This window comes from Salarias fasciatus, chromosome 11 (assembly GCF_902148845.1).
Source record: "Salarias fasciatus chromosome 11, fSalaFa1.1, whole genome shotgun sequence".
NCBI lineage: Eukaryota > Metazoa > Chordata > Actinopteri > Blenniiformes > Blenniidae > Salarias > Salarias fasciatus.
Window position 1 is genome coordinate 32,974,989 of NC_043755.1, and position 23,193 is coordinate 32,998,181.

Consider the following 23,193-nt stretch of genomic DNA (forward strand, 5'->3'; position numbering starts at 1 on the left):
CATCAACCAACATGTAAAACACCTGTCCTCCCCCCGTCTGTCCTCCCCCTGCCTGTCCTCCCCCCGTCTGTCTTCCCCCCCTCAGCCACGCAGTGTAAACACGACGCCGTCTACGACACCTGCGGCCCCGGCTGCACCAAGACCTGCGACAACTGGAACGAGATCGGGCCGTGCCACAAGCCGTGCGTGGCGGGCTGCCACTGCCCCGCCAACCTGGTGCTGTTCCAGGGCCGCTGCATCAAGCCCACCGCCTGCCCCGGCCGGTGACCCTCGTGACCCGGGCGCCGGTCCGGTCCGGTCCGGTCCGGTCCGGGAGGGTCGGCTCCGGCGGATCGACCGGGCGCAGCCGAGCACTCAGGGTCCAGACCGCAGCGGCGGAGACGGCGGGATTCAGACCGGCGTCGGAGAGACTGAAGGGAATCGGCGACCTCTGACCTCCTCCTGCCTCCTCCGCCACAGGGGGGCGCTACCGTTCTGCCTCAGAGAGGAAAAACTGAAATCCTCTGGGAATCTCAGGGGCCCCGATTTGAAGGTTTGACTGGTGACTCGGTGCGAGGATCCTTCACGGACCAGGGGACTCGGGTCGGCGCCAACATGGCGTCTGAGTCTCTTCTTCAGACTCTGCAGAGACAAACTGGACGTCTGCGTTCGGAACAATGAGCCTGGAAGAGGAGAAACTCTCTGAAGCGTCTCTCAAACCCCCCGCTGATCTTTATCTCATACTGTAAGCTACCAGATGGACACGAAAGACACAGCTTTCATTTTATTATTATTAATTAATTATTATTATTTGTCGTTGAAGTTGTTAATTTATATATCAGTCAGTTGTCACGTTGTAGCAAGAGCCAGAATCCTGAATATAAATACGTTACAGATGATTTAAAGGGAAAGAAAAAGCTATTTATGTGTTTGTGTTTGAAGAGAAATGATGAACTGTGACTCGCTGCTGCTCCATCGCAGGGAAAACGTACTGTATGCTGTTGTGCTTCGTAGCAAACGCTCACGTGTTTCTGTAAACACGCCTCTCACTTGACAAGAACTATTTAAGACCAGCAATATAATCTCTCCTCCAAGTCCACTTCCTGGCTGCCGTCTCTTCTCTGCGGCGCGTTGAAGACGGCTTCAGCGCTTCGCTTCATTTTCTCTCTGCAGACAAATCGAAACGCTCAAACTGAAGAGAAACAGCCTCAACCGGTTCCTGCTGTAATCACAGCACGGTGTAGTGGTTGGCACTCGCACCGCAAGGCTGCAAGGTCCCCCGGTTTGAGTCCAGTCTGTGGGGCTTCGTGTTCTTACTTGTAGGTTCATGGATTTTCTTCCAGAAACAGAATTACATGTAGGTGTGTGTGTGTGTGTGTGTTTCCTGAGATCACTCTGCATCCCCTGAACGATGGAAGGACGGAAATCAACAGAACTAAAGAGGTAAATATTGAGACGATGAGATTTTTAACATATTTTGTTTTCAACTCTGCCTTACAAATGTGTGTGTGCTTGTTGTAATCAAAGGTCCAGGAAATCACACAAACCTCCCATGAAATTGATCTAAAAAGATGAAAAGAGAAGATCAGAAACTCTCTGCTGCTTTTACACGTCTTTAATACACCTCAGGTTCGTACAGAGATTCTTCACTGAAACGAAATAAAACACTGAGAACTGAAGCACCAAATTCAACATGAAACAGCAGAAGCTTCACAGAAGAGCCGAGAAATCCTGTCCAATCACCAAAACTCCAGAGGCAATGAGTTGATGGACACGAGTGAAACAATAACCTCTGACCCACGCAGCTGCGGCTCGTCTGGATGAAATGAATCGCAGGATTCCAGACTCATGTAAACCCTGATTTCAGTGAAAAACGCTGCTAATGAACTGATGTGATGAATGAATACTGAACTCTGGATGTTTGGTTTTGCCTCCAGAATATGCACACGTCTTTGATCTTGTGATAAAATGTGTTTTCACAGGTTTACTTGTTTTTTTTCTTGGCACCAGCTCGGGAGGCTTCAGTCGACCTGTTGCTGTTGTTGTTGTTTTAGTTTTAGTGCAGTCCGTCAAAAAGCAAACAGTCCGAAAATCAGGTCTCAGTCTGCCGACAAACCGACTCAGACCGCGGTCCGCCTGAAGTGTGGAACCCGCCGCGGCTCCAGACGCCTCGACGCTGGATGAACGTGCAGACTGGAGGAGTTCCTGCTGCCGTTTTTAGGGCTCGGCGTGTTTTACAAGCTGCTTCTGAGTTCTGAGCCGGAATAACCTGACATGCGTTTAGAGCGGCGTGCTGCAGAACGGAGCGTCCAGCCGGCTTTTTTCACCGCAGAGCAGAATCACAATGCAAACTGTTTTTTTTTTTTGTGTGTTTGTGTTTTTAAATCCACAGCATCAAAGTAAAAACGCCTCAAACCAGGAAAGAAACTTCTGACCTTAATTTCGAAATGAAGTCATTTTGAGATTCAATGAAGCGTTTCAGTTTGTATTGAACTTTTACTGTTTGGAGATGCAGCTGTAGTGTTCAATGAACTGATACACACACACACACACACACACACACACACACACACACTTTGAAAATAGAACACAGACACACACACACACCGACAGTGGTCACACTGATTCCTGCACTTCGTTCAGCTCTTTGGCATTTTCAGAAAACAACACATTCTCCTTCATCGGCACCCTGAAGGGCCCGGAGCGGCTCCAGGGTGAAAAATAAAACTCATGTTCTCTGTCTGGAAAAATAACGGCGGCGCTCTGAAGGCAAATGATCGGAAAATAAACCCTGATGGAGGAAACTTCCTGCTTTTCTCTACACAATCCTGCACATTCTGCCGTTTTTTTAATGATCATGAATCCTGAAGTTCGTTGACTCAAATCTGAACTCCTCCTGAGTTGTTTGACTGATCATCAAACTCGTTCGTGTGATCAGTGAGAGTGAAAGATGATTATAATAGTCTGATCTGAAAACACTGCTTTTTGAAAACGCTGCTTCAGCACATCCTCCTCGACTGATTTTCACCAGAGCAGACCTCCGAGAACTACATCCATCAGATCAGATCAGCTGGCATGTCGGCGCAAATTCATGACTGGATTTTTGAGAACTGGAAGTGTATCGATCCAGTTTCTGATCACATCCCATGATAAAGTTTGCTTTACTTTGACAATTAGTTCATCAGATCACAGACTCAGCTGAGAATGTGATTCAGTCCAACCTGTGGCTGCAGGTGTTTCCTCCTCCTGAAGGTACTTTTAGGTTTTATTTGGTTAAAAAAACACTAGAGACACTCGACTCTGTGGCTCTACTGAACATTTTGACCCAATTTAGTTTAATAGCCTCGTCTAAAACTTTGCCCTCTGCTGCAGGACCGTCAACATCAGCAGCACGGCTCCATAATCTGTAAACCGTGACAACTGGAGGCCCAGAGTGGGAGCGAATGATCAGCTGTGGAACATTCATGAACTGAAGTATCTCAGATTTTGGCTGCGAGTCAAATTAACTCAACAGAGCTGTTTTGGCTCTTCAGAAGGAAAAACTTGCATTTATTTGACAGCAGTGCGTCTCTGTTTGTCATTTTTCACTCTGTACTGCCCCCTTGTGGCGGGAAGAAACACCAACAGGAGCTTTAAACAAGCAAACTCGAGCAAATTCCAAGTGAAACCAACTAGACTTCCTCACGGGAAGTCAGAAAAAAAACTTTTTTATTCTGTTAACTTTAAAACAGACGAGTGTTATAACTCTGTTAAACCATCAAATCTAAATCTAAAGAAACAGCAACTCTTCACTCGAGCACAGAATGCAGAAATCTGGTTTTTAACTGGAGGAGCTCCATTTAAAACAGCAAAATCTTGAACTTGAACTCAGAAAATGAAATCAATTTTTTATTTATTTTTTTTTTTTTAATTTCCAGGTTTGTTATTTAGTGATTAGATGATCACTTTTGATGTCCGGCCGACTTTAAATTTGGCTCTAAAACGAGTCGGTAAACGCCACTCAAATCTTCTTTCTTCAATGTTGATATAATTAGCAGATATAATTACGTAGTAAGATTTTGAGTTTTCGCGGTTTAAATACTTCGAGCTTTAATCTGCACTGAGGTGCAGATGATTGTTTTAAAAGATCCAGACTTTTTCTTTCTCACTGACAGGATATTTCTGAGCGGAGCAAACTGATGCAGTGAAATGATTTCCTAATCTTCCACCGACGAGAGACTCAGTGAAAAACCTGCTCATCTTTCTATAAATACAAAACTCAAGAAGAGAACTGATGATAAAACTAGCTGCTTCAAGTACAGAAAATACGTATGTGCACTCCAAAATAGATTCCTCCAAACATCTCAAGTAAAATCTTCCTTTTTTTCTACATTTTTGGCTTTACAAAACAAAATATACATCTAATAAAAAATACACTCTTAAAAGTTCAAGGCCAGCCGGAAACACTAGGATGAAATGAAGAGAGTCAAACTAGGAGGAGGAGGAGGAGGAGGAGGAGGAGGAGGAGAGGAGGAAGAGGAGCAGCAGGAGCAGAAACACACCGGCCGGAACACTCAGACTCTTCAGTCGTCGTCGCTGTCGCTGCCCGACTCACTGAGCTGCAGGTCGTTTCCTGAGACGAGCGGGAGGAGAAAACAGGTCAGAGGTCGGTTTGTGCTGCGCTGCTCGTTGTTGATCTGAACTCTGCTCAGCTGATCGTTCATCCGGGACGTTTCTCTGCGCCCCGCCCTCAGATACTCACGCAGCGTGTTCATCAGCTGGTTGTTGCCCTGCGGCCGCTCGGCCGCCCCGTTGGCCGCGGGCAGGCGGCCCGGCGAGGCCTGGCCCGGCGGCCGGGGGGCGTCGTGCTCGCCGTCGCTGCTGCTGCTGCTGTCGTCGCCGCTGCCCGAGGCGCTGGCCGAGTCCGACGAGCTGCTGCTGCCGCTGCTGCTCATCTGCTCGATGATCTCCACCTCCGCACGCAGCTCTGAGGAGGCAGGAGGAGACGGGAGGAGGCGGGAGTCATGGAAACAGCATGACTTCTTCACACTGACGTTGCCTCCTAATAAACTCTATATGTTTGAAACGTGGCTTAAATATCGGTGTGACGTTGCTCCGTATGTGTGTGACTGAGTGTGCCCTGCTCCCTCTCTGCTCCCGCCCTGCTCCCACTGTGCTCCCGCCCTGCTCCCTCCCTGCTCCCGCCCTGCTCCCGCCCTGCTCCCTCCCTGCTCCCTCCCTGCTCCCGCCCTGCTCCCGCCTTGCTCCCGCCCTGCTCCCACCTTGTTCCCGCTCTGCTCCTGCCCTGCTCCCATTGTGCTCCCTGCTCTCTCTGAACCCGCTCACCTCTCTTGATGTCGTCCAGCTGGGGCTCGGGGGAGGGGTTGTCTTTGGACGGGGACGGGGACGGGGACGTCTTGATGCCGGCTCCGGGTTTGGTCGGGGCCCGGAACTGCGAGCTGGTCTGGCCGGACCGGACCGACTGCTGCTCGATGCGAGCCTGGATCTTACTGCTGCCCTCCGCCCTGGAAATCACACAGAAGGAGCCGCAATCAGGTGTGACAGACGTTCTCTAATCTGTCCCGTTTATCCCTGGAGAGGGTTAGAAAGGCCTGGCTGGACTTGACCTGAGCTGAGCGAGCAGCCATCAAACAGGAAGCTGGTGTTTGTCTCCGCAGCTCGAAGGCGTCACAGAGACACGTTGACCTCTCACCTGGTCTTCTTCACCTGGATGCTGCTGCTCAGCTTCTCCAGGACGAACTCCCCCGTGTCGTGGTTGATGATCAGCACGCAGTCCTTCTGGTATGGCCGCTTGTTCCCTTTGAACACCGTCATCGGCGGCGTGGAGCCCTGTGGGAACAGCCACCGTCACCCCGTTGAAGCTGCTGTCATGGCGCTCACTCCGGCTGGCCGTTTCCTCCACACAGAGACTTACTGGAATGTGAGGCAGCGTGATGGTGACTTCATCTCCTTTGCCGACCTGCAGCTCTCCCTCGCAGCTCGTGTCGATGGACGCCGGTTTGAAGTCGTCTAGAAAAGACACCAAGGAATTCATTCAATCAACAGTTTGCTCATTGCTGCATCTTAACTCCGCAGACATCAGATTTACTGTTAAAGAACGGGGAAACAAACCCTCCATCTTCCTTCTTATTCTGTTACAATCTTTTTTTTTCCTTCTCCTTTTATTGGTCGTACATCAGTTTATTACACTGTCTGTCTTGATTTGTATATTTCAGTACTGATTTTGCACATTACTGTTTTCATCTCCCTGATACATAATTCCACACTTTTTCCACTTCAGTAATTAAAACTGAGTTTTTGAAAACACTGAATGCTCAGAGGTAGATGTGAAACCATCCTGGCCTTCGCCACATTCACTGACCTCAGTTTTCCAGCTGAAGCTGAACTCTACAGTCGGACGACGACGCCGAGACTCCAATATTGTGTGATGATACTGAGTTCCAATAGCTTGCTTTCTAAACATGAGGAGTAAACGTGAAGTTGTTTCAAGTCCTATTTAACCACAGCATGTTGTAAAAGCCAGATTTCATGTAGATACATCACTTTAGCTTCCTGCTCCCCAAACCATGAAACTCCAGCGTGACTCCATGTTCCTCGCTCGGTGTGGCGTCTGACGGTGTGATCAGTTAGATCTGCTGTCCCGTTCTATTCTGTCTTATTGATATTTTTATTTAAAGCTACAAAGAATTTCCCTCTGGCATTAATGAAGTATTTCAGTTCTACCCTGATATCAATATGTGGGACAGTTGTAATTAACTGATTATAACATAACATAAGGAGACAGAATTGTGCATCATTTTAAGAAGGATCAAGGAGGCATGCTGAAGACGACAGATGTGTATATTTACAACCAACTTGTTTGTGATAATTGGCTTAGTTGTTGTTTGAGTGCATTTGTGTGAGAATGACATCAACATGTGGGACAGTAGTAATTAATGTAATACTGGGCAGCAGAATTTTAAAGGAGATCAGAGAGGATATGTAGATTGCTTATGAATATTTAGAGACATCTGAAGCAAAAAAAAAAATCATCCAATTATTGTGATACAGAGAGAGAGAGACGTATCATTCCTGTGTCCTGCTATTTTGGATAAATCAACAGTAACTAACCTCAATACGGACATATTCCATGTACGATGATTTTATTGCTATACTACAGTTGTCTCAGTAAACTGAACACATTGTGGTTTTGCTAAAAAAAATCGATCAAAAGGAGAAAACTTCACATTGTCACTAAAACCTCCGTAGTAGTACAATTAGTCTTTCATATACACACTTGATCAAATGGTCTGAATAGCTGTGAAGACTGTGGCTCCAAACCCCAGTCGCACTGACCTCTGCTGCTGGGAGGTGTGTTCAGCATGTTCAACTCCAAGATCACATTTCCATCATGTGTGAGGTGAATTTTCAATGTCCACACATCTACTAATGTTTCAATAAACCAACTGACACGGACGTTCCGTCTGGAGGAAATCAACAAAATGTAGATAGATTGCGACCACTGTATGCTTATTTGTATTGGTAGAATACACACACACACCTACACACCTGACGTGATCCTGATAATTGGCTTGACTGTTGTATAAGACACAGCCTGACAGTACATGTGAGCAGAATTAAACCCTTAATCAGATGCATAAGTTTAAGGTTTTTAGAGTTTTGCCCTCTACACTCACACCTGCTGGTGTTATAAAGTTTTAGGTTTAAGAGCATCTATCTCCCCGAACTCACATCTGACAGTGTGAAGGTTTTTATGTTTGAGGAATTTAGTCGAGCTCCCTGCACTCACATCTGATGGTGTGAAAAGAAGATTTGGGCCTCTTCTCGAAGCTTTCTCCGAGCTTCAAAACATGCTCCTCTTTGTCCAGCAGCGGGTTGGTGCTCCCGTTCATGGCGGCTGTATTCCTTTAAAAAAAAACTTATAATTCCATTTATCTCAAATAGGACGAAAAACTGAGGTAAATCGGGAAAAATTAAAGGAATAAAGAAGTCAAATATCAGACAAAGTTAGCTGCGTGTGGCTAACACTTAGCAAAACAACAGTGACGTCATGAAGACACGCCCACTTCCGCCGGTGCTTCACAAAGCGAAAATAAATTAGCGCATATATATAAATATTTTTTAATTCATTTTTTTAGTTTTTAAAAATGATTTATTAGTCGTCTAACTCTTCAAGTACTATATTTTTTATTCAGTAATGAATAAGGTTTTCTATGCCGATTTTTAGCTAGGAACTGAGTCACACAGTGAAGTAAGGGAAGGATTTAACTGACGGACAACATGGAGGCGGAACGTGTGTGCGAGTTATGAGTTTGCCTATTTTTTAACATTGCGTGTTAAATAACTGTGTCATGTTAACATTTTTGCCTTGAGCATAACATCAAGCTAAGGTCTTGGCATACATAGCATTTTTAAATGAGCATGTCGCTGTCGCAGAGTGAAATCGTGTGTGATTTTGAGTCTCCGCCGCTTCCTGAGGGACCTGAGCTTCAAGAAGAAATGTCCCCATGTGTCCCGGGACAAGATAAAATCTCCACTGTTTCCAGAATATTAACCCCTGACGAACTGGAGAGACTCGGCTCAGAGAGGAATCTGGTCTCAGACTTCAAACAGATGAAGTTGGAGAAAGAAGCTCAGAAAAACTGGGATCTGTTTTACAAAAGAAACACCACCAACTTCTTTAAGGACAGACACTGGACCACCAGGGAGTTCGAGGAGCTCAAAGCCTGCAGAGAGGTGAGGGGCAGACAGGGGGACATTCCTTCAGTCTGTCAGCTCGTTGTCATAAATGTGTTTGTATTGTGATCGTTTCTGTGTGATTGGATGCAACATTGACGAGCTTTGATAACCAACGCCTGATATTCACTCCTATCTCGTTTCTCTGATCTGCAGTTTGAGTCTCAGAAGCTCGTGCTGCTGGAGGCCGGCTGCGGTGTTGGAAACTGCATCTTCCCTCTGCTGGAGGACGACCTCAACATCTTTGTTTATGCCTGCGACTTCTCACCACGAGCTGTTGAGTTTGTCAGAGTAAGCTGCTCGGTCTGTGTGTCCCTGAACTGCTTTTGTCAGCAACTGAACAGGACAGATGTCAAAGTCCTACTGTCATGTATTGTTATTTATTTGCATGATTGAGCAAATCAATTAAAAGGACTGAAGAACACGATAAATGCAAATTCAAATATTAAGAAAATAATTGCCTAATAATAAACTTTGTGCATTAGAAGATCATATATTATAGCCTAATAGTGAAAGAAATTTTTGATTAGATTTGTGAAAGTTATCTCTCAGAATGATATTAATTGGCATAATGTGATTTCGTCACTAAGGTTTGTGGTTGCTGTTCTTTTCCCAGCAAAACCCTCTGTATTGCCCCGAGCGCTGCAGTGCGTTCCAGTGTGACTTAACCAAAGACGATCTGATGGAAAACGTGCCCGAAGGCAGCGTGGACGTCGTCACTCTCATCTTCGTCCTGTCGGCCGTTCATCCGGACAAGATGAGTCTGGTCGTGAAGAACGTGTACAAGGTGAGAGCAGACACAGCCCGCTGGTCTCTGAAGGGTTACTGCTTGGATTTGGAAGGTTAACTTGTTTTATGTGTTTTCACATTGTCTTCAGATGTTCAGAGATGGGACATAACAGCTCTAATGATCTTTCAAATATCGACTTTCAGGGGTTAATTTCATGGTGATTTCTTCCTTGTGTCTCTCTTCTCCTCAACAGAATTGTCTGTACTTTTTCCTTCTTACACTCTTCAAACTGGCTCATTGCTTTTTTTAACCTCTGTGACAGAGCTGGGAATTATAAGGTGCAGGGACCACATGTGGCCCTTTAGCTCTGTTTGACCGGCCATCAGGGCGTCAGTGGGAAATCCTGACTCAAATGAAAATGAGTTTTATGATTGACTTTAGTAAATCTAAAATGGTCACATTTTTCACGTTACTGGCCGTTGCTAAATTATTGATTGGGTTTAGCAGCTTGTTAGCTTCACGGTGTTTCACGGTGGGGAAGAAAAGATGGCTAATGAATAAACAAACTCATGTATTATGTTTTCATTTACTGAACTCAACATTGAGGAAATCTCATGATTTCCAAACAAACACTGACTCTGAGAAAAAGTGTCACAGTGCAACAGTAGCTCATAAAAATGTTGTTAAAAAGAGACCAAGATACATTTTTTTTATTGAGCAAAATTCAAGTAAACTTCAACTGGTCTCAGTATCTTTACTTAGCAGAATGTGAATCCTTTAGCAGACTTCACTGACGTGCGCCTCTGATGGCTGACCAATACAAATGTGACGGCTTTGGTTAGATGAAGAACCTGTGTCTGTTTCGAGCTAACCGCTGTGATGTGGCTTTAAGGTGCTGAAGCCTGGAGGCGTCGTCCTGTTCAGGGACTACGGTCTGTACGACCACGCCATGCTGCGATTTAAATCTGGCAGCAAGCTGGGGGAGAACTTCTACGTCCGCCAAGATGGAACAAGGTCTTACTTTTTCTCCAAAGGTCAGTAAATGAATTCAAGTAAACCTTTTCTGTGTTTGTGTGACAGCGAGCTGCAAGCTCAGCATGTCTTCCGCTTCCTGTCCCAACATGTGGCTTTATGCTCCACGTGGCGTCTGCTCCCAAACAGTAGGGGGCAGTATGTCACAAACACGTCTACCACAGTTCTACACTCGTGAGGCACCTGGATTGTTCTTTTTGAACCGCGGCTTTCCGCCCTCAGAGTTCCTGGCCGAGCTGTTCCAGGACTCCGGCTTCCGGTCCGTCTCCAACGACTACGTCCTGCGAGAGACCATCAACAAGAAGGAGGGGCTGTGTGTTCCCAGAGTCTTCCTGCAGAGCAAGTTCATCAAACCGCTCTGAACTTGACGTTTTCTCTCCGTCGGCGGACTCGGTAAGTTTCACCTGACAGGAAAAACTCCTGAAACTGACTGGATCAAAGTTTATGTCTGCGTGGATCATCGCAACATCTCCGACGGAAACTCTGACTGACCGCCGCAGCGTTTTGACTGCAGGGTGGGTTTATATTCAGACTGATGGAGAAATCCAGAATCTTCTGAACGCGATGGATTATTTATCTGGATTGAGAACCAACAGTTTTCCCTCGAACTTTTTCACTTTCTTCAGATTTGGATGACTGAAACTGTCAACCTGAGAAGCTGTTTAGATCCATCACCTGCAGTGACTTCACACACACACACACACACACACACACACACACACACACACACACACACACACACACACACACACACACACACCACCCACCTGAGATTCAAACGTGCGCCTTTTTGGTGTGATCACAGTGTAAATTACTTTTTTTTTTTCTTTTAATGGTTTTTAATGTTTAGTACATTTTTTGGTATAACCACATTTTTATCACCATGAGTAATTGTATTTAATTATTATGTTATGTTTTATAAATGTTTGTCGGTTTTTAATATGTTTTTTATGATAGCTGGTTTGATCATATAAACTATCTAGGAATAGAAAATGATAAACACTTTTATACTGTGACAGTAAATCCTACAGAAATAACTGTCGATCATTATGTTTCCCTTTTGTTCTACTGTTGGTTAGTTTTGAAGGAGGGTTTCAAACATGAGGCCCGTGGGCCAGAAGAGGTGCAGGTCCTGGGCAGTGGGGGTGGGGTCGACGGTGGCTCAGTTGGTAGAGCGGGTCGTCTCTCAACTGGAAGTTTGCAGGTTTGATTCCCCTCCTCTCCTCATGTCAAAAACCCCTCGAGCAAGAACAGATGGCGAGCGTCTCTCATGGCCGCCGCCTCCAGTGGTGTGTGTGTGTGTGTGTGTGTGTGTGTGTGTAAAGAACAGCCGAAAGCGCTTTGAGGACTGTTCAGAGAAGGTTCTGGAGAAGCTCAATCACCGGGGAGACCTCACTGCTAAACTTCAGTTTTCTTTATTGAAGGTTCAACTGGTCCAACGTTCCACTTGTTCATCTGACGGAATAATATATTCAGTCAAAATGTTGTCATCAAATAGAAGTTATAACCCAGAAGACGTTACTGATCAGTCAGCTGACGTTCAGGGACTTTTCCAGGAAGTGTCGACGCTGAAGCGCTCCGCCAGGTTCAAACTAGAGCAACATTTATTTTATTTAAGATGATGATGGCTGTCAAAGCAGGAAGTCCAGTAACCACACACACACACACACACACACACACACACACACACACACACACACACACACACACACACACACACACACTCAGACTCTAGGAGGAAACATTTTAAAGATCTGCATTTATTTCATCTGTTAAAAAAAAAATAGTACCGGTACTCAGTTCAAGCTTTTACATTGAGAGTGTGTAATTCATTTTAAAGTTTTGAAGTATTGCGAGGATCGATGTTCGGCAGGAAGTAATTAGTTACGCTTACCAGTGAATTCTTCAAAAATGTAACTAGTAAGTAATTGCTAGTCAAAGTAACTATTACAGCACTTTAAAAAATGTTTATCTCAAAGAGTTTGAATTCCCTCTTAGAGGAACTTAAGATACATGTTCAGCTATTTATAAAATTGAATATATTGATGAATTAAATGGACACTTGACAGAATAAATTACAAACAGGAAACACTCCATTAGTCTAAATGATTTAAATGTTGCTGTGTGATTATATGAGACAAGACACCAATCAAGTTTGATTAGTAACTGCTGATAGCATTTCTACATCGGTAAAAGAATAATGAAACACAATAGATGTATGTCAAAAGATGTCTGTACTTCCATTTAAAAGCTCACGTTGAATGATCAGGGCTCGATGGCTGTAGCTCTGTTGTGTCACGTGACTCGCTTTGCGCCGGCAGAGTTCCTTCTTTCTGTTTGGTGACTTTATTTAGGACGTTGCTGACTGAGGAGTTCTCAACAATGTATCAGTTTTAAATGACATCGTCACCTACTATGACCTAACTATGCAAATGAGCAGCTATGCAAATTAGATGACATCATTTAGAACTTTCCTTTTGCAACAAATTATTGATTTTAAAACTTTTATTTTTACAAAGCACAAAGTGCATCATATTTGATTTATCAAGCATTTAATGTATCATTATTTCGCTTTATACATTTCTATTTAATTTGACATTGTAATATCAATATTGTAATGATAACAACTCATTCAGATTTATTCATATCAACTGCCGCACAGTCATTTTTAGACACCTTCATAGATAAAACCCCAGCAGTTCCACACAAACAAGCAGAAGCGACTGAGTAAAGGAGAGACTCCTTCCCTTTAAAAGAAAGAGACCTACCTTTTAAAGGGGTGGGGTGGGGACTACATGCTCAATTATTTATTATAAAAGTGAATATACGATTAATTAAAGAAATAGACGCTTTAAACAATCAATTACAAAGAGGAAGCGCTACAGTAATCCAAGTTATTCAAATGTTGCTGTGTGATAAAATAAGACAAGACACCAGTCTAATTTAATTTGTAACTGTAGGTAACATTTGTACGTCCACTGACATGCATTGAGATAGATGTATGTCAATAGATGTCTGTGCTTCCATTTAAAAGCTGCTTTTGAATGATCAGGGCTCTATGGCTGTGTCTCTGTCACGTAACGTGATGCACTTTGCACGAATACGTTCCTTCTCTCTGCTCAGCTGGACTCCAGAAGAGGAAAAACCAGCTGAAAGTGGTGAATTATAGTAACTACAAATAGTAATGGAATTCATCTTTTGTGGTGGAAAAGCTAAAATGAAAGTTTGGAGCGTTAAATCTGTGAGAAAGAAGGAGAACCCAGAGTTCATCCTCTGAGGAAAGGAGCTCATCGTTACAGGATATGGCAGAGAAACGATCTCACTTATCTGAGCTCCTTCAGCTGGCTTATAGTTCAAACATGACAAGAAAAAAGAACCATAACTACCAGCAGACGAAGTACAGAGACTCTTGTAACCTGCTCTCAATGTGGCTTCCTGTTCTGTGAAGGTGTTACTGCTCCTGTTTCCTCCCTCGAACAGAAATACAGAATTAAACTGCAGCTACAGATGGCCTGAAGCGCAGCTCATTACTGCTGAACGCTTATTAAACAGTATCTTATGAGTGAATTCACTAAGTTTAGTTCTTCAGGTTTATAGGTAAAGATAAAAGTGACTGATGACAGGGTTACAGAAGCTGCAGCTAATTTTATCCCCTGATGTTATTTCCTGTCCTGCAGCCACTTGATGTGCACGAGATCAGCGAGCAAACCAGCTGAGGTTTGGTCTGTGTGCAAAACTCACACACAGACATTCAGCTCTAAGCTCAACAACTATCAGTCATACACGGATATATTTTTAACAACCAAAGCTATTTATTTTTTTAAATAAAACTTTGGTTTTGGCAGATTTGCATTAGTCTCAAATTCTATTAATATGCATCCAATAACTAATAAATGCACCGAGCAACTTATTTTTAACCAGTTTGACAGATTTAGATGAACTGATTAGCTTGTAATAAGAGTTAGTAATTACTGTTTTGAGATTAAAATGCAGTTTAAACGACTGAAGTTTCAGTGGAAGCTGCGCTCTGTGCGTTTTCTCATTCAGCCAGGGACGAGGAATCTCAGAAGAAAAAGACAGTTGTGATTAATTCTACATTTTCAGTGGCTTTTCTTCTGTCGGTGAATATTTCAGCAATGAGCAGGTGAATCGATTATATAACCAGCAGGTTTGCATCTGCCGAGCATCAAGACTTGAAGCTTCAGGATACAGTTTGATCAGCTGGAGTAAAGTTGACTGAAAGACGAGCTTCATATTGACTGAAACTGCTTTTTTCCCCGCGTTGTTAAAATTTAATATAACGTTTTAAACAATGAAATGTCCCAGAAGCAGTTTGTAGTTTTTGGAGCTGAAACTTTTGAAACTTGTTGATCCTTTTTTGTGTAAAATTACAAGAGTTGACTTTGTGGCAGCCTTCAGGCTTCCACAAACACTGAGCGATTTGTAAATCTTTGATCAATTGAAGTGGTTAGTTAGTTGACTGGAAGACAAAAACACGCGAGTGTGAGTTAATTTCATGTTGATGACTTGAAAGAGGACCGGGAATCCTTTTCTGATCAGCTGTTTGGATCCTTTTTGAACGACCCAACAGATCATCAATCTGAAACAAATCGGAGGAAATGAAAACATTAGATCACATTAATGGAGAAAAATATATAAACCCTATATACTCTTAAAGAAAATACATCGAGATCTTTAGTCGTACTGTATCTGAGGCCCTGTTTTCGAGTACAAATCGGAAAACTTTTGTTGTATTTTCATTGCAAGACAACTTTCTGAAAACGGCTTTCAGGTGGAACTTTTCAAAAATGCTGCAACTCCTTGGAAATGGAAGAAAACACAACTTTTCTATAATCCTGCCACTGCGAATGCACTGCTCTCCCGTTGATGTTCACAGGTCGTCTTCAGGGCTCCGTTACAAACCCGACCAGCAGCAGCCACTAGTGGCCCAACGAGGAAACTGCATCGTTCTCTCTGTTTGACGCCATTTTCAGAACTCTGGCATGTAAACGTGAAAGTTTTCTCAAATGAAAACACAAAACGAAGCGTTTTCTCCTGCAGTGTGTGAACTGACGCTCCGCAGTACCTTGAACGCGGATCCTGATGAAGTGTCCCATGGCCGTCTCGTCGGGACACTTGGCGAAGCACTGGAACGTCCCGGTGTCCGCCGCCCTGACCTCCAGGATCTCCGTCACCACCTGCCTGCGCCTCATGTTCCCGCCGTATTGGGTCTCGTTGACCGTGGTCAGGTACCTCCTGGGGTCCCGGAGCTCGGTGGACTCCCGGTCGACTTTGTGCCACGCGGCGTGCAGGAGGCCGCAGCGCTGGAAGTCGTACCGTATCTCACAGGACAGCGGGACGGACGAGCCACTGGGGGCGTGGATGGCGGCCTGAGGGTAGATGACCTCCACCGTCTCTAAAAGACAGAAACCATCCAGCTGTTCACAGGTCTGACTTTATAAAACACTTTGAACAAACCGCCGTGGCCTGTTTAGGTCTGCACCGCCGCTGCCACCGCCGCTGGCTGTTTACCATACAGCTGCTTTAAAAAGAAAAAAAAAAGTTAAAAATGACTTCTTCTTTTTTTAAAGTTGTCTTTACACTTACAACATATTAACAAAAATTTTGAAGCATTTTAATAATGATATCAGTAATTGTGTTTTTAAAATGGTGAAACTTCTGATTATATAAAATATTCCCAAATGATTCAGTACTGTATTTTTTATTTTTTTTATTAATTCAACTCGACAAAAACAATACAAAATGCAAACTACAGAAACCTGCAAAAGCAAAAAATGATCACTTTACAAAACCTTTTAGAAGCTGTAGTCATACAAAATTAAAATGGATGCAAACACTTCAGTCTGTGCTTCATGAATGGACTCAGTTAAAGTTATTATTTAGTAATAGACGACTCTTCTGTTGTATTCTCGTTTTTATTTATTTTTTGATGCACTTGTACTTTGTTGTATTTACCGCCGTTCGGCTCTGAACTGACTTCTGGACTGAATCTGTTTTCGGTGCCTCGGTTCAAATTCAACACATTCAAAAGCTGCTCGGTTTGCTTCAATAAATCGTGTGGATGAAGTTTGAGCTGTTTGGAAAAAGGTTAATCTGCTGTCTTGTGTTACTTCTGATTGAAACTACAGCCGCAGTTAAAACACTGACTCTTCATGTTAAGCTTCTGTGTTTTTTCACCCGGTTTCCCTTCCTTGTTCTTTCTCAGAATCAAATTAAAATAACATAAATAAATAAAAAGAGGTTTTCTCACCATTATCCTGAGCAGACAGCAGACCCAGAGGCAGAACCATCAGAACCATCAGCAGCTCGGGTCCAGTCAGCCGAGTCATTGTGTTGGATAACTCAGAGGGTCTTCAGCGCACGAGGACCAGCTGAAAATGGCTGCTGGAAAGCTGTCAGTGAAACTGCGTGTGGTGTGAGTGTGTGTGAGTGTGTGGGTGGTGGATGATGCGTATCTCACGTCTACATGAGCAGCTGCTTTCCTTCTGACCACCACAAGCCACAGGTGCTTCTTCTCGCCTTTGCTGTTTCCACTGCTGCAGTCGGCTCAGAGGCGTCTTCACTCTGAAGACTTCAGTGAGTCGAGCCGTTTGAATTTCGTGGTGGAAGAACTGAAGCTGTTGCTGCTTTGTACCTAAATTCGGTCTGTCCTGCATTCAGCAGCTGCGGAGCAAACTTGATCTGAACCCGGGGAGTCAAACACTTTTCAATCCAGAGGCCAGTTTCATCTGAAACAGAGCAAAACGTTTCGAATCCAAATGAAACGACATGAAGAAGACTGAAGACATGATTGTTGATTTTAGGAACGGCAAACACGCCTCCAGTCCACAAACTGAAAGTTTTTCATGATTACTATTATTGGCAAATAACTTGAACATTGTGCTTTTAAATGGTTCATATTAGAGAGTGATTACTGCTGTGTACTGAAACCAGATTTGTCTTTCAGCATGCACTGTGAAGGGTCTGCTTGCAGATACTGAGGAGGCGTAAATGTTTTATTATACATTATGCTTTATGTTGTAGTGTATCTTGAGCTCTAGTTTATAAGTTTATTTAGACTTTTTATTTCCTTTTTAGGAGTAGGCAAGTGTACTTTACTAAAACTTAAAATAGCTCTCTGAGAAGTACACAAAAACTAAACTGAAAGTGTAGTATTTTAATTTGAGTTTAGAAGATTAATACTTTAAAAACGCTTGACCACACTTCTTTTTCTTAAGGGGTCCCTCTCCCTCTGCTATCAGGTTGAACTGTGAGGTTCCCCTGCCGCTCATTTTACTTTCACCATCACACACACTGATCTGCTCCTTCTGCTGAATATACTAATACTCTTGACTTTATCTGTGAGCTTTCAGTCTAACACCAATCAAGCTTTGAGCATCTTCAGTCGTCTGACTTCATGGTAAATGGTAAATGGACTACACTTGTATAGCGCTTTTTACCCTGCATGACAGAGCCCAAAGCGCTTCACACTGCAACATCACATTAACCCGTTCACTCCATACTGGGTGGTGGTAAGCTACTGCTGTAGCCACAGCTGCCCAGGGGCAGACTGACGGAAGCGAGGCTGCCAATCTGCGCCATCGGCCCCTCCGACCACCACCAACCATTCACTCTCACACTACTTTCACACTTCATGGCCACCCCAGTCACCCCATCACGCCCCAGGTCCCCTGAACACACACACACACACACACACACACACACACACACACACACACACACACACACACACACACACACGGACAGGTTAGGAGATGGTAGAGCAACTGGTCTCGGTGTGAAGACGGAAACAGGAGCCCGTGGTCTCGTCTCCTGTCCATTCCTGTGTCTGAGCAGCTGCTCTTAATAAATACTGATTTACTGACTCGTCCTCTGGGGAAGCAGCGACGCCCAGCACAGTGACCCGACTGTGGCAAAACCCCCGGCGTCTGGCACCACCATCCCAAACGCCAAACATCACCAAGACCACACCTGACAAGTGAACCCCCACCCAACCACTGAAACAGCCCCCGCCCAACCTCCAAAAGAGTCCCCACCCCAACATTAAAGAGAACCCTTCCATGACTCCCATGGATCTCCATCACCAACATTCAACAACCCCACCACAATGCACTGCAACTCAATGAAACCAGTGACCCTGGCCAGATGGCACTGTCAGGACTGGCCAGGTCCCAAAAGCAGACAGAGTCTCCAGTGATGCTTTAAGAGTTTATTGATAAATGTCAAGTCATGGCTGAGAAAATACAAAAGGGTAAGGCAAAGGCACGTCCACAAAACAAGCAGAAAGTCCAAAACCCGGGAGGCAGAACACCAAGGAGAAACACAAGGGTATGTGGGATGTGGACATATGAGCATTAGAGATCATCTGGCGAGGAACAGACAGGAAGGAGAGGACTGGATCCTCAGGCAGAGGAGGAGATGAGGGACGATGGGGGGCGTGAGGGGAAGCAGACAGGGAGGAGGACCAGAGAAGACACACTGACTGCTGGAGGGACATCAGAACACAGGGATTCCTCACAGTTTTCACCATTTCTACGAGATAAAACCAGGATTTCTAATAATTTAACATTTCTCAAAAAGATGCTTTGAAACAACCAGAAAGTCGTTAAAAAAAAAAAAAAGAAAACATTTCTTTAGTAGCTTTCTGTGATGGATGCAAGGTCAAACCTGTTGGTTCCTGATTATTTTCCAAGACATGATTTGATCAGCTTGAACTCCACATTGATTTCAGACAAATTACATCTTCAATGTTCTGTTGCTACAATGATCAGCAATAAGCACGTTTTCTGTCGAGGGCTATAGTTAAAACAGACGACATAGAAACAAAGGTGAACATTGAAGTAACAATGATGAAATGGAACCAAAGGCGACCTCACAAGAGAAGAAAAAAACAGTGTGACTGTAGTAGTAATATGTTGCAGACATTGTGGAAGTTGTTGATGGTCGGATATTTAATGTTTTTTCACATTTTGAATTCCTGTGTTGATTATTTTATTTTATATTCATTAGAGGGAGAGAGCTATCAGCCTCCTGCATGTTTTGCTTGTTCACATCTGGGCTGTTACCTCGGGGTGCCAATAGAGGGGAGGAGCCTCTTCTCCTACCACGAAAACAGACGCTGCGTGTTTTTTCACTTCTCTCGGTCTCACCCTTTTTAAGGTAAATATTAGGGATGCACATGGTTAACCGTTTAACCGTTAACCGATAACAGGAACTTTGACCGGTTAATACTATCGGTTAATTTTTTTTAAAGCTCCAGCTGGAGGAGCTCTCCACAGAGCCGTGCGTCTTCATGCACGCTGGCATTATATTACAGATATCAATGATGGCGCTGCAGATGACTCCTTAATTCACTGACTAATTCCAGGTGCCTTCATGTTGTACAGTCGGGGAGGGTGTGTGTCTTTGTGCGCATTGACGCATGTGGCACAAAACCGGCGTTACATTGAATATTATTTTTTTATCTCCAGACGCCGCGGGTCGTCCAGATTCACAGTGAAATGGTTCGGTGTGAAGCCGCATCATCCAGATAAACATTAAGCTTCATCAGAACTGTTTAAAAATCGGATTTCAGAAGCTAAAACTTTATTTAGGAAATTAATCAGAACACACACAAAAAATCACCAGCGTGCTCACTCTCAACATAATTTAAAAAACAATAGATGATTGAAGCCTACAGTGCTGTTAATTATATATAAATCTTGTAGCTTTTTTTACATTTTAGATGAGAATTTGATGTCATTGTAAATCCGCAGTTAAAGGTGCTGTAGGCAGGATTCAGCATCTCCGCCATCTTGCTTAGGTTTACCTAAGCAAGATGGCGATTTGAAACCCAGCACAGCCAATCCTGTCCTGTTTTCTCTGACATCACGTCCTTACGCAAGTTAAGCCCCTCCCACAAGAACGTGTGACGATTGCCCCTCGACCAATCATGGTTAGAGCCTCGGGCTCTTCTGATTGGTCAAAGATACCTGGAGCTGTCAAGATTCCTTTTCAGCTCAGAACAGAGACACATCGAAACGCTGCGCCCTCGCGGTAGTGCAATTATACTACACTCCTAAAGGATTATCAATGGATACTCTCACATTTAATCCAAAAAAAACACAGAAAAATTAGCATTGACTAGCAAAATCCAGCCTACAGCACCTTTAAGCACCGGACGGCGCCGAGTCAGTCACTCAGCTGAGCGCACATTTCCGTGTTGGAATGGTGGGACGTCTGCGTGTCGGAATAGCGGTATTTCGGAATGGTGTTATGACTAAATGGTGGTGCGTCGGAATGTCGGAGCGGCAGCATGGAACCACTCAACAGGGTGTTTAAAGGTCGTCCATGCTTTGCGTCGCTTTGGAACCTCGGTGCTCCACCGATGCCACGCTGTGCGCGTTCAGGCGCACTGTTCCACGCATCCTCCAGAAGCTTTTCCGGCACTACAGACTGTTTCTCTGCTCCTTTATTCCAGATTATTTAGAGAAAATTAAGCACATATTGTCAGTGCGTTATCATTTAATATTGCAGTTTATTTAGCCTTTTTTTTCTTTTTTCTGAATCGCGGGGCGCCACCGGAGCGATTCCCTCGGCAGACCTTCTCCTCCCTCCAGACAGTCTGCTGTCTCCATCCACGAGATGCCGTCACTTTTACCGTCATATTTTGTTTTCTGTGGCGCTCTGGCGATGCGTATACCGGCGCGACCTGCGCGCAACGCGGTCACAAATTCTGGCTGCTGCGCGGACGTCCGCAGATCGGTCCGCGCAGACCAATGCGCAACGCACACCCACGCAGACATGTGAAGCATGGACGGGCTTTAAATCTTATCGGTTAACGGTTATTAACCGGTTAAAGGGCGTCGGTTAACGGTCATAAAAAATATATAAAATGTGCATCCCTAGTAAATATCTGAATATAAACCTTGAAAAACAGCTAACAAGTGGATGTATGCATGCTCCATGTTACATTCTCTGTATGTTCTTGGAAAGTATGTGTTAAAGACTTTTGTGTGCCACTAAAACAGAAAGGAAGAGCTGCTGCGTGTTTTTTCACTTCTCTAGGTCTCACCCTTTTTAAGGGCGCAACATGACAACTCCACAAAAAAAAACTGTGAATCTTTCAACATCCTGCTCCTGTTCTTCTTCACATTATCGATCAGCCTTCATGTCAGATCGACACTCCACCTGAAGGCTTGTTGGGATTGAGGAGAACAACTCAGATGATGGCTGCCAGACTGAGAAAACCAAATGTTTCTCCAGCAGCAGGTAAGACCATCGGTCAGTTTAAAGCAGGAGATCACGTCCATCTGAAAGGGTTCAGTTCTTTTTTCTTTCATGTTCATCGTCATTTTGTAGTTTTCAAATTCAGGAGTAAAAAAATATCTTTAACTGCAGATCAGAAGGTCTGAATGTTGATTTTACAGCTTTTACATGGTGGAAATAGGACTTTAGTGAGAGTGAAATGACTTTCTAGTGAAACACATTCATAAAGGTTTCCAGAAACATTATAAATTGAAGTCACTTGAATATTCATTGTATTAATTTAGTGTTTGTGATTCTTCACTTCTAAATCTGCAGAGGAGACATGTTGAAAGCTGATCTATCGATTGATCAACTGAAGAACAGATATTTTGTCACTGAGAACTTTATTAGTTCTAATTTGTTTAATCTGTTTTTTCAGACAATCCTGAGAATTCTGATGTTGCAATATCCACTGTTTACAAAACACGTGACAGAAGATGTAAAAAACTTTTACTGTGGGAGAAATAGAATAACATTGACACTGCTTTGCGTGTTGACCGATGGTTGAACTTCCTGTTGTTTCCTTCAGAAGGGAAGTCAGCCGTTCTCACCACCCGGTCTGTCCTCACAGTGTCTGTGAGCTGGCTCGGACTGATGCTCATCATGGCCCTTCGTGTCTACTGTGAGTGGAAACACTCTTTCTTCAGTGGAACACACACACAAGTGTGTGTGTTGCATGTTCTTGTGGTTTTCTCTGGATGCTCCAGTTTGTTCTCACAGTCAAATAACATGCTTGAGCCTGGGGCTAAGGACACCACTTGTACCCACTGAGTCTGAGTTGTCTCATTCCATCAATGGATCAGCCGTTTTGATTGATGCCCAGTTAGAAATTGTTTGCACTTGTTGAGTCCAGGTTGTCTCATTAGACATATTACAAATAAACTCTTGTATTTTGGTTGTTGGGGAACGTTTCATGTAGACTGTGTTTCAGATGAGAGACAAAAACAAAAACCAAATTAAAGTCTCTGTGTTAAGTTGAGTTTGTTGGAAAGAGTGAAAACTTCTGAATATTGATATATAATAACTTAATCTTTAATTCTCCTGTAGTCCTTTTTGTGGTGGTGGGATATTTCTTCTCAGCTCACTGGTTTTCATCTTCCTCTCATTGTGACGATAGTTACCTACAAATCATCTGAAACCAACGCCGAGCAGACAGCAGAGAACCAAGACTTGATGGAAAGAATTGAGAAGCTGAGAAGAGAAAACCAGGAGCTGGAGGCCGAGAAGAAAAACCTCAGAGAAAAACTACAAGAAAAGAATGAAGTGAACATCAGCAGAGCTCAGTGGAGCGTTGATCAGTACTGTCCTAAAAGAGGTATGTCCAGATGTTACTGACTGTAAAATTACTGATGTTGGAGTCTGGTGATGTAAGCGGTCAAGATGGCAACTTGAGAAGGGAGCTCAGTCGC

The 23,193-nt window shown here is 43.9% G+C and overlaps 3 protein-coding genes and 1 long non-coding RNA gene across 4 annotated transcripts in view; 2 read left to right on the forward strand and 2 right to left on the reverse strand.

Annotated features, from left to right (window-relative positions):
- The window catches only part of bmper (BMP binding endothelial regulator), a 33,246-nt gene extending 30,964 nt beyond the window's left edge, over positions 1-2,282 (forward strand). Inside the window, exon 16 of the mRNA XM_030101951.1 lies at positions 86-2,282. Coding sequence (XP_029957811.1) covers positions 86-267 — 182 coding nt within the window. The 3' untranslated portion in view covers positions 268-2,282. The remainder of the gene's footprint in view (positions 1-85) is intronic.
- Positions 1,575-12,625, reverse strand: LOC115396225 (uncharacterized). Its single transcript, XR_003932363.1, has 2 exons — positions 12,131-12,625; positions 1,575-2,553 (listed from the first exon to the last, which is right to left on the reverse strand). It is a non-coding gene; the product is annotated as an uncharacterized LOC115396225 (long non-coding RNA).
- eaf1 (ELL associated factor 1) lies at positions 2,313-8,009 on the reverse strand. The gene is made up of 6 exons (XM_030101955.1): positions 7,769-8,009; positions 5,894-5,988; positions 5,672-5,808; positions 5,305-5,483; positions 4,721-4,945; positions 2,313-4,591 (listed from the first exon to the last, which is right to left on the reverse strand). The coding sequence occupies exons 1-6, from the start codon at positions 7,869-7,871 to the stop codon at positions 4,542-4,544; spliced, it is 789 nt and encodes a 262-aa protein (XP_029957815.1). The 5' UTR covers positions 7,872-8,009; the 3' UTR covers positions 2,313-4,541.
- mettl6 (methyltransferase 6, methylcytidine) lies at positions 8,267-11,500 on the forward strand. Its single transcript, XM_030101953.1, has 5 exons — positions 8,267-8,715; positions 8,872-9,006; positions 9,332-9,502; positions 10,338-10,479; positions 10,700-11,500. The coding sequence occupies exons 1-5, from the start codon at positions 8,395-8,397 to the stop codon at positions 10,837-10,839; spliced, it is 909 nt and encodes a 302-aa protein (XP_029957813.1). The 5' UTR covers positions 8,267-8,394; the 3' UTR covers positions 10,840-11,500.
- Positions 12,626-23,193: the final 10,568 nt, after the last annotated feature.